Source organism: Phoca vitulina, unplaced genomic scaffold (genome assembly GCF_004348235.1).
Source record: "Phoca vitulina isolate PV1807 unplaced genomic scaffold, GSC_HSeal_1.0 scaffold55, whole genome shotgun sequence".
Taxonomy (NCBI): domain Eukaryota; kingdom Metazoa; phylum Chordata; class Mammalia; order Carnivora; family Phocidae; genus Phoca; species Phoca vitulina.
Window position 1 is genome coordinate 5091479 of NW_022589758.1, and position 10073 is coordinate 5101551.

The window sequence follows — 10073 nt, forward strand, 5'->3', positions numbered from 1 at the left end:
CCTGGGGCTCAGCCTGAAGAGAGGCTCTTTCGCAGAAGTATCAGGACCATGAGGCCCCCCGCCTCTCCTGCTTCAAGAATAAGGATCAGTACTGCATCTGGACTCCGCCGGGCACCCGGCACCTCCGTGTCCCCTCAGAGCAGCTAGAGCATCCGCTTTCTCCACCTTCACATAAGCTTCTGAGCCAACGACGATCCAGTGGCCACGTTCCCACTTCAGAGGCAGAGTCATCACAAATCTAACCTGTCACCCTCCAGCAGCTGGAGCTCACCATTTAACCACCGGGCGACGGCTTGCCTCCTAAGTCCGTCATTCACACAAACTGTTCCCTGTTGTTGTCCCATCCCCCCCGCCACCCCCCCCGCCCCAGGTAAGACAGTGCCTAGAGAGACACTCCATTCACCAAGCATTGCAAACATTGGCCAGAGACGGCGAGGCCCTGCCCTATGAGGATCTGTCTTTGCTCGACATTCCAGGCCTCTAAGGGAATGGCTCTGTGCGCACCACTCCTCTCCTGGGCATCTGGCACCGTGTACTCCTCCAGTGGCCACCCCATGCGGGGGTAGGGGGTACAGGCCTTCCAGAGGGACTCCCTGCTGCTCCAGCCCCCAAACAACAGTTGGCCCAGCTATAAGGAGAGTTGGCACCTCCCCTGCCTTTTTATTTTTTGTGCTATATTCCAGAAGATGTGGGATTTTTTTTTTTATAAGGCAGAAGAAATCTCTAATTCATAAGGAGCCAGGATAAAATCCTTGAGACCACAAGCCAAAGTTAACTGCAAGCAGTTTTCTAAATCTCGGCAAGAGAGGATGCTGTCGCACACAGGTAGGTACGCCAAAAGAACAACACGAGCCCTAGAAAGAAAACAAGGCACAAGAAAACCAAACTTCCACAGAAAGATAGAGTTGTTCTATTTGGTAAACCGTTTGGTCCACAGACCGACTGCATCCTGTTAAGATGTTCCCCTTGTCAAGGTCCATGCCCGCTGCTGGAAGGATCTTCCCATCTTTAGATGTGTCCACTAGCACATCCGACTGATTTCAGTAGGTCTCAGCGAGAGCCAATTTAAGCTGGTTTCTCTGTTCACACTGCCCTCAAAAGAGACCAATTTCCAATTCCTCTTCAGACTCCGAGACCAGATGTTGCGGCAAATGTTACAGCGAAGCGAACCTAGACAGCGATCCCATGGCACTCCCGGGGGGGAGCACAGGACTCCTCAGCTCTTTCTGTGGCTTGGACACACACTGGTTTCAGGGCCATTGCTGCCACCTCCTCCCAGCCAGGGTTTCTGATGGGACAGGCTTTTGCGCCAACACAGGGGACCTTGGAGAACAGAAGGTTCCCGACGAGGCTAGGGGGCAAGTGACAGACTAACAGCAGTGAGGCCCTACTGCATCTGGCAGCCTGAACTGGGCAGCAGTTCCTGCAAATGAGAAGCCACTGCCTTCGTTAGGTAGGTCATTGTCCCATAAGCGCCACTTGGAGCACTGTCATAAAAGAAGTGGCAAATGCCTGTGGCTTGGTCTTTCTCCAGGGTGTCCATGGCTCCGATTGACATCTGCAGCAGGAAAAGAGGCAAAGAGTGAACAGAGTTCCCTCTCAAGCCCTGGGATGACCGTATGTGCTGGAAGCCAACAGCCCCCAGAGAAGGGCTCTAAGCCCAAGGGCAGGAGCCCAGAGTGCCCGGGGGTGACATCCAGCCTCTCCTCCGGGTACTACACTGTGCTCCCGCGTGCCCTCGTCCGCAGTGCGTTACCGACTCTGTAACGAGAGGACGGTTCCTCCTACCTCAACACCGGCACAAACGTATGCCAAACCTATGCCAAAATGAGTCTGTCCATTTCCAAAGATCTTTACATTTCCCAAGTGGCCACTGTGCCATTTTCTAACCAAACGGTTGACATTTTTTCACCATCTGTGATGACATTTTCTTTGAGAATAGTGTTTCCTACTGGACACAGAATCCTCAGCCTTGACAGAGATACATGCCAGCCAGCCTGCTACCTTGCCTCTGTCCCCGCCTCGGCTGGGGGGTGACTGGGCGGGCCTGGGCACACCCACCTGGTCTTGCAGGAACAGCTGATTGGCCATCTGCACGATCTGGTCCACGTGGATGATGCCCCCGATGCTGTTCATGTTGGTGTCTGAGAGCAGCGTCAGCACCATGATGGCCTCCACCAGCAGCTGCCGGTACTCGGGCTGCGGCACGCGGTTCAGCACCGACTCGACGTGGACAGCAAACTTGATCTCCTGGGGGGTCATCTGCCAAAGGGACGGCGGAGGGGTCAGGAGGGAGCCGAGGACAGCCAGCCCTGCTCCCAGCGCTGGCCACGGCATCCATTAGCTCCAGGGCTCAGCCCAAATGCTGCCTCCTTTCTGGCCACATTCTCGATGCCACCAGTGAGAACCCCCTGGAGCAGGAGGCCGACAACTTCGAGGTGCGGGGGTGGGGTGGGGGGGGGGGGGAGGGTGGAGTTGGCCTTGTCCTAACTTGATTTACCCACCCCACTGGACTGGGACATCCAGGGGACAGGGCCCTTTGCTTATTCCTCTTTCTTCATCACTCCTTGTGGCATATAGCACTGGGTCTTGGGCGGGGTAAAAACTAAGTACTCAGTCTGTGAAAGAATGAATCAGGGAAGGGAAACCAGAAAGATGACTGTTCTCGGCGGAGGGGGCTGGAGGAGGCTGCACGAGGCTCCAACGTGTGGGGCGTGCAGCTTCCCTCTTCTCTTAATAGTGCCTTAAAGGGCAAAGGTAAGGCTCTTGACAGTCAGATACGCAGTTTCTGAGGGGCCAAAGAAAAGGCGATGCTGACAAAGGTGGGCAGCACGCCCTAGAGCACTGGGGGGAGACCCGCAGGAGGCGGGCACTGGCGTTCTCCCGTCATACCTCTCTCGTCGTTGACGACGGGAGCACGTAACCATCGATGGACAGACCGTGGCACTGGAAGCAGAACACACAGAGCACGGTTCAGTCAGATTCCAGAACCTGGTTAGTAACTGTGCACACACGTTCGCACACACTCAAGTCCCTCTGCCCTGGAAACCTGCATGAGGGCTGAACACGCCAGACTGCTAGCGTTATTTTTAGAGAGCTTGTTCTCACTGCCCACAGGCTGTGTTTTCGATGGAGCAATTCTAGGGAGGCAGCAGGCATCTTTCAGATCGTGCGCGAATAATGCCCCAGGGAGCTGCTGGGTCCTCCTCTGTGGAAGCTCCGCATTTCACTTGGCAACCAGGCCCTGGCGGCTGCGAGGCCCCCTTTGGTGCCACATAAAGGGAGATTTTCATGGCTCCTGCTGGCGAAGTGATACTTCTGTGCCTTTGCAGGCATCTATTTTGAGATTACTATAATAAGCACCAATCACAAAAGACTCGAGCACATGCACAGACATGCACACGCACACCCTTGTATATAAATATCAAGTGCCGGCTCGACACAAAATGCTGCTTTTTCATAATAAAAGTGTCTTGGTATTGAACTAGGAGAAGTCTGGATGGAAGCGTATGATGCCCCAGGAAGAGTGGGGAGGTTTTCTAGGAAGCTTGCTCTAGTCTAATTCGAATTGGTTGCCTTCTAAATCCCAGGGCCCTGGCGGGCTGAGGACAGGGTGGCGGCAAAGGCCCGCGCCTCGTGAGCAGAGGTGGAGAACGGCTCTCGTGGGCTCTGCTGCCGTGTGGGGACCAGCTGCGTGAGGACAGGGACCATCCTGACCTCCCCGTGCTCAGCACCGTGAAGACCTCAGTCCCCACAAAGCAGAGATGCTGAAGCTCCCTAATGGACCAGGGGCCCCGGCCCCAGAAACAAAACAGCCAAAAGGTGCTGTGCCTTTGGGAAGGGGCTTGTAGTGTGTGCTCCTTCGGGATGACTTTCCTCTCCTCTCCTGTGGTGAAATGAGCTAACAAAAATCGTTTCAAAAAAAAAACCAAAGAAACAAAAACCAGTACTACCCCTGGTTCTTAATTTGCACCGAAGCTTTTAACTGAGGCAGTCCGTGCCTGGGTGTAAGGAAAGACGGGGGGGGGGGGGTCCCGGGGGACACACAAGCGCTCTGGGCGGGGCGGGGCGCACAAAGGGGCGTGGCTTCGCCGCTGTCCCCTCCTTGCTCACGCGCGCAGGCGGACTCTGCTGTGTTCCGGCGTGTGCAGTGTAGGCTGTGGCTTTGATGACCTCCGCTGATACCGCACGGCCCCAGGCCGCTGGGAGATGCAGCCCCGTCGGATGGCCACAGGCATAGGGGCAGCTGGCTAAAGGGAGTGGGTCTGGGGTCCGCATCCTCTAGGTGGAGAGGCAGAGGCGGCCCCAGGTATGTGGGGACCGTGCCTCGGAGCACCTGGGGCCTGACACGGTGCCCTGCAGACACAGGAGGCGCCCGCGTCGTGTTGCTGAATGGTGTGGACACCACGCCTGCCCTGAACACGCAGGAAGCTAAGGCCTGGGGCCGCCATTGCAGGTCGCCGACGTCACATCCAAAAGCCTTCCCGCCTTCTCCGGTTTTTGTCTACCTTCTGACTTTTCTACGTTCCAGAAATATGTCAAAGGTGGTCCCACACAACTTGGGCTGCCGCCCGACCTAACTTGCTGTGGTTTCAGCCGGCAGTTCTCAGCCGGGACAATGTGCTGCCCAGGGGACACTTGGCAATGTCCGGAGATATTTCTGATTGTCACAACTAGGGGTGGGCGTGGGGGTGCTACTGGCATCTAGTGGGTCGAGGCCGGGGATGTTGCTTAACATCCCACAATACACAGAAGAGCTCCCACAAAGAAAGAATTACCCGGCCCCGAATGTCAGTGGTGCCAAACATCAGAGGTGAAGAAACCCTGCTCTAGGCTGGGGGCTCCCCAAGTTCGGGAGCCGTATCTGCCGGCTCTGCAGCCACACGCTGATACCTGCAGGTGCCACCATGCCTCACAAAGGAATTAAGGGGGTGGTTCGTTGCCCTAGGAGTGTGTGCTCCCAGCGACAAGGCCAGTGAAATGCAGTGCAGTGGCCAAGCTTACCTTCTGAAGGATCTTCCACACCTTCTGGTAGAATCCCACAGGGACCCTGTTGATGGCTCCGTCCAGCCTTCTCCTGCGTAGCCACTGGCCCTGGCGCTCCCCCCAGCCAATGTGGTGCCCGCCTGAGTCTGATGATGAAGTGCCGGTGGGCGAGGATGGGGTGCTGGACCTCTGCAAGACAGACCGCGCACGGTCTTTAGGAACCTCAGAGCCGGTACCGCACGGGACTGCTGGCCAGCATGAGGGATGACTCAGCAAACTGGTCAAAACACAGACCACCTGCTCAGAAAGGAACATAGTTCCTTGGTTTAACTCTGGCCACTTCTGGAAGCTAGATTGATTCTGTACGGGCTTGGTTACTGATCTCCTTTTGTGTCCTCCTTCCAGCCCTCGAGAGGTAGGACAACATCAAAGGACCTTGACCTCACGGGGCAGACCAAGCAGGGGAGAGTGCGGGCCCTGGGGTCAGGCTGTGACTCCCAAGTCAACACGGCTGCATCCACCCGAACACTAGCTCTGGGCCTCGGCTTCCCCTGTGCGACGGGTCACAGGCGGACCTGCTTCGGGGAGCCGTGAGCACTCGCTGAATGAAGATACAGAAAACCCTGAAAGCACGCCTGGCTTGTGGTCAGTGTGCATGGGACCCAGCTGTCCCGACCAAGGCCCTCTGGCATTGCTGCAGGAGGGCTGCGAGAGAGCCCCCAGGCCGATGAATGCCCAGGAGCCCACCTCCCTTGCACCGTGCCCCAGGGGGGCAGGGCTCACCTCCCCGTAGTGCAGGTGCCGCAGACAACGCAGCACATAATATGGGGGAAGGGGGAGAGGGGTTGCTCTGGAGGGAAAGACAAACAGTAAAGGCTGGGAATCCTTATTTAGTAGTGGGGCCTCCGAGATGACGGCAGATCCACCAGTGCCTTTGAATCCCGTTGTTCGCCTGTTCTCAGCATGGGGCTCCATCCTCACCGGGGCCAATGGCGGCCGCCGAGCCAGAACACGGGCTTTGCTGAAGCAGAGGGAGCGCGTCATCTCATTCCCCCCTCCTGGCCTGAGGCTGGCCTTATTCTGGCCTTCCAGAGCCAGGTGCTGGGGCAGGGCCCGCCCACGACTGCAGATGCAGCTCCCAGAGGCTCCCAGTGGGGGTCTGGAGCCGGAGGACCTGAAAGCCGAGCTGGCTCGGTGTGGGGTGGGGGTGGGGGGGCCGAGGCCATGCCGCACCCCTCCCCGCAGCAGAGCTCACAGTCTGCTTTCTGCCAGAGGATGGATTCTAACCTGCCCGTCTACAGGGCAGTAGAGGGTAACTTTCATCCTTCCATGTTTTCTTGTTCCGAACTATCTCATACCTTCATTTCTCAATGCACAACATCAAACTTAAAGGTTTAAAAATGAAATCCAAATGGTAAGCATGCTAGCAGGGCAGGAGGCAGGAGTTTTCCCTAGGTAGTCATTTTGACTTCATCGGATCTTATTTTGAAAAGGCTGTTAGGCTGGGTTATTCCATAGGGCTCATTACTGCCATTTAAATACGGCAACAATTAGATACAAATAAAAGTAATTACAGCCGCACTCATCAATGACTCAGCTGGTTTTCTCCTTCTACTTTCAAGAGGAAGATTAAGACTCGCTTCTGCAATTAGAATATTTCCTACTCCTGCACTTGATCTGGGGCCTCAAGCCAAGCCAGGGTGTTGGGAATATAAGGTGCTCCTCAGCACGTGCAGGCAGTGGCTCAGAAGAAAGGCACAGAACCAATGCCCCGAAGGTTCCAGAAGCTCCTGGACAAAGCTCAAATCAAGAACTTCTTGGCTTTCCTTCTAGACCCTCTTCATAATGACAGTCACATGAAAACACTTAAACCTGTTCAAAGCTGTGGGAGTTAGGGATGAGGTGGGTGCACGAGAAGGGCAACAAGAGGACTCAGACACCACAAACGAGGAGGCGGTGAGGAGGGCAGTCAGGATGCGTGGTTTACCGCAGACTTGGAGGAACGCGCACTGCTGGACACGGCCTGGCTCACAGAAAACAGCTACAAAACAAAGAGAGTCCACTCAGTCACGTGCGGTGACCCCAAAGGACGCAAGCAGAGAGGGGGAGCACAGAACAGCATCGAGAACCCCCGCGGCAAGAAGGTGCAGAGGCGGTGGGCAGGCAGAAGTTCTCACTCACCGTTCAGGCGAACAGCCCCAGGCACCAGGCAGCGCAGAGCTCGGGGCTCTGTGCTATGGAGGACTTGGGAACTGCTCTTTCTCGGGAGTATGAAACGTTACCCATTCTAGTCCTATGTGGAGGTGTCTCATCAAGTTAGGACACTATTTTCTAAAGTCCTAGCCACAAAATGCTAATCTTTTATGTCAAGAGTTGTGAAAATCTGTAGAGATCAATAAAATACCTGCCCATAACCAGCATTTAGCATCTGGCCCCTACTGGCATTAAATAGAGATTTATTAAACGAACAAGTAAGAGAAGGCTGATGACCTTTGGCCAAACAAGTATTTCCTTATCTAAAAATCTCTAATGTATCCGCACCTGGCATGGGAATAGTGCCTGAGCACAAACTGTGCACCCGTGGTGTTCTGGCAAAAAGAGAGTCGAAATTTAAAATGCCAAGGCATCTCTAAAATTTGGGAGAGAGAATAATATATTTCCTTGATGTAAGTGGCCAAATATAAAACTTGTACTGGCTGAATCTAAACCTAGCAAAGAAGATCATTTTGTCCCCATAATATACAAGGACAGTATTAAATGGAGGCAGAAGGAGCCACCCATAGTCACCCACAGTGAGCCACGATCGGGGTATGGTGCCACCGAGTGGCTAGCAAAGGAAGATGTTTGGAAAGTTGGTTCCTGACTTGGAAAGAGCCTAAGGTAGCCGCAGAGACAACACAGAGAATCTGTATGTCACTCCACAACTCCTCTACACTTGCTCAGTCACAGGGCTTCCAACTTTCTGGAGTGCTTAGGAAGAAGTGGGTCCCGAAGGTACTGGGAAAGAACAGTATCCTTACACTGCTTTCCTTCCAGGGTTAAAGTCCACACCCGCCCCCCACCCCGCCCCCGGCAATGTGAGGACAGGAATAGCAGTATTCTTTCTATTCATCTAATCAATGACCACGTTTTACTTTCCCCTACTTACTTCCCTTTTTTTGCATAGAAACTCCTGGCAAGGCAGAGCCCAGAACCACCTCTCTCACAAATCATCCTATAAAACCCAAAAGCTTGATAAATGGATTTTTTAAAGGCACGTGGAAGGCCGTCTCTCCTGCTCTGCCTGCCCGCCACAGCCGAGGAGTCACCTCCACCCAAGCGGATTTGATGGGCAAAACCACTCCCCGGGCCATCACTCTCCATATTCGTGGTCTTGCTCTCCACATGCAAGCCAGAAAGAACATGAAGCACACACGTGAAGGACGGAAAAAGACAATGTTTCACCTGGTCATCAGCACTAAATCGCTTAGTCATCTGAAAGTAAAAATACATCAGGACACAAAAAAAAAGCCAGTTTCAAATCAAGGATGCCCTACTTCTATCATCCTCTAGAAAATCCAGGGAAGTATTGGCCCAGCTGCTGGGTGTGACCCACAGGCGCCTCAGGGACTCAATCTACTGAGTCATCATTTGAAATGGAGAAGAGAATCTGAGTTCATTTCTCACTCGGGTCATGGTCAGAAGGAAGCTCTGCTTCCTCCTACAGATCGGTCAAGTTCTAGTCCTAGCCCCGTCCCCGGCACACGAGGACTCCGAAGCGCTGCAGCCTTGCGGTCCTGGGGGGTCAGAAGGAATGTACTGTGAAGTAAAAAGTGAACCAAGAAGAGAGACACCCATGGATGGTGGCAAACACAGGTATCATGAGCATTCTATTCTATTTCTACCTTCTTCTTGCTATGTCATCTGAAGGACACATTTCATGGTGAGATGATTCAGTGACATCTTGCACGACTCTACTTTTGGAATAGCTGTGGCCCACCACCGAGAAAGTGTGGTTCTCGGCAATAGAGACAAACACGGGTAAGGGTGTTTTTCGGAATGTTCACAGAATTCTTAGATATCTGGGTAGAGTGTGTTTAGATTTCAGGACAGCAGGGATCTCACATCCTATACAAAGAGCACCCTGCAGGCCCTGGGTTTCTAGCACTTTCTGAGGTGAGCCCAGGCATGAAAACCACTTCTTTCCCGGCACTGCCACCAAGAGTCCTGTCTTACCTGTTTCATCTCGCTCCTCAGCCTGTTAATGCCACTCCTCTCGGTTTTGGTGGCTCCAGTGTGTCCCACTTCGTGGATGGAGATGGCAGGGCTGGATGTGGAGGAATGGATAGGTCGCACTGGAGGGGAAACATACACGTGGTTCTTAGAAACTACTAGCATCCACCCTGAGGGAGGACTACGTGCCCTGTGCTTATTTTTAGCCACATCTCTCTCTCCCACTCGCTGAGAAACTCCAGGAGAAGACAGCCTCTGCTGCCCTGGCCAGTGCTCTGTTTCCAGCCCCTGGACCAGGACCTGCTACCCAGCGCAGGCCCCACAGGTATCCAAGAGAATGGATGAAAAAGTGAACATCACTTAAGCAGCATGCAAAAAAAACCAGAGCGGCCATAAAGCCTTTAATGAATCAGTTTTTTAAAAAATAATTTCTTCTCCAAAAGCACACCTTCCTTGTAGAAAACTGAGACCACCCCACTAAGGGACCTTGGGGCTGGAGAGGATGTCCGGGGAGAACAAGCCGACTAAGGGCTGCAGGCGGAGGAGACCCCCCTGCCGGCACACGAGGGGCCAGGGCCTCCGTCACCTCACTTTCAACCTGCTGTGGCAGCCTCTGGACCGGGGCGTCTGCGCCCCGCCCCTCCCCGCGAACCACTTCTCTGTGCTTGCGTCACAGCAATCATTCTCAAAGGCAAGTGTGATCATGTCACTACACACTCGGAGTCCTTCCAGGCCTAGCTCTGTCTTCAGGATGAAGCCCTCTGGACTTGAGTCCCACCTGCCCCCAACCTCCAACCCCCACCCAGCTCTGCACTCCTGGCCAGCTACACGGGGCTGGTCCCACCTGCCCCCCCCCCCCCCCCCCCCCCCCCCCC

The 10073-nt window shown here is 54.3% G+C and overlaps 1 protein-coding gene across 3 annotated transcripts in view; it reads right to left on the reverse strand.

The window, feature by feature from the left end:
* Positions 1 to 640: 640 nt before the first annotated feature.
* The window catches only part of PHKA2 (phosphorylase kinase regulatory subunit alpha 2), a 74527-nt gene continuing 65094 nt past the window's right edge, over positions 641 to 10073 (reverse strand). For 2 of the 3 annotated variants that reach the window (XM_032389560.1, XM_032389561.1), the window contains 6 exons: positions 9202 to 9320; positions 6974 to 7027; positions 5005 to 5175; positions 2893 to 2946; positions 2062 to 2262; positions 641 to 1558 (listed from right to left, as the gene is read on the reverse strand). In XM_032389560.1, coding sequence (XP_032245451.1) covers positions 1388 to 1558; positions 2062 to 2262; positions 2893 to 2946; positions 5005 to 5175; positions 6974 to 7027; positions 9202 to 9320 — 770 coding nt within the window. In that variant the 3' untranslated portion in view covers positions 641 to 1387. The remainder of the gene's footprint in view (positions 1559 to 2061; positions 2263 to 2892; positions 2947 to 5004; positions 5176 to 6973; positions 7028 to 9201; positions 9321 to 10073) is intronic. The other variant, XM_032389562.1, reaches the window with a different exon arrangement.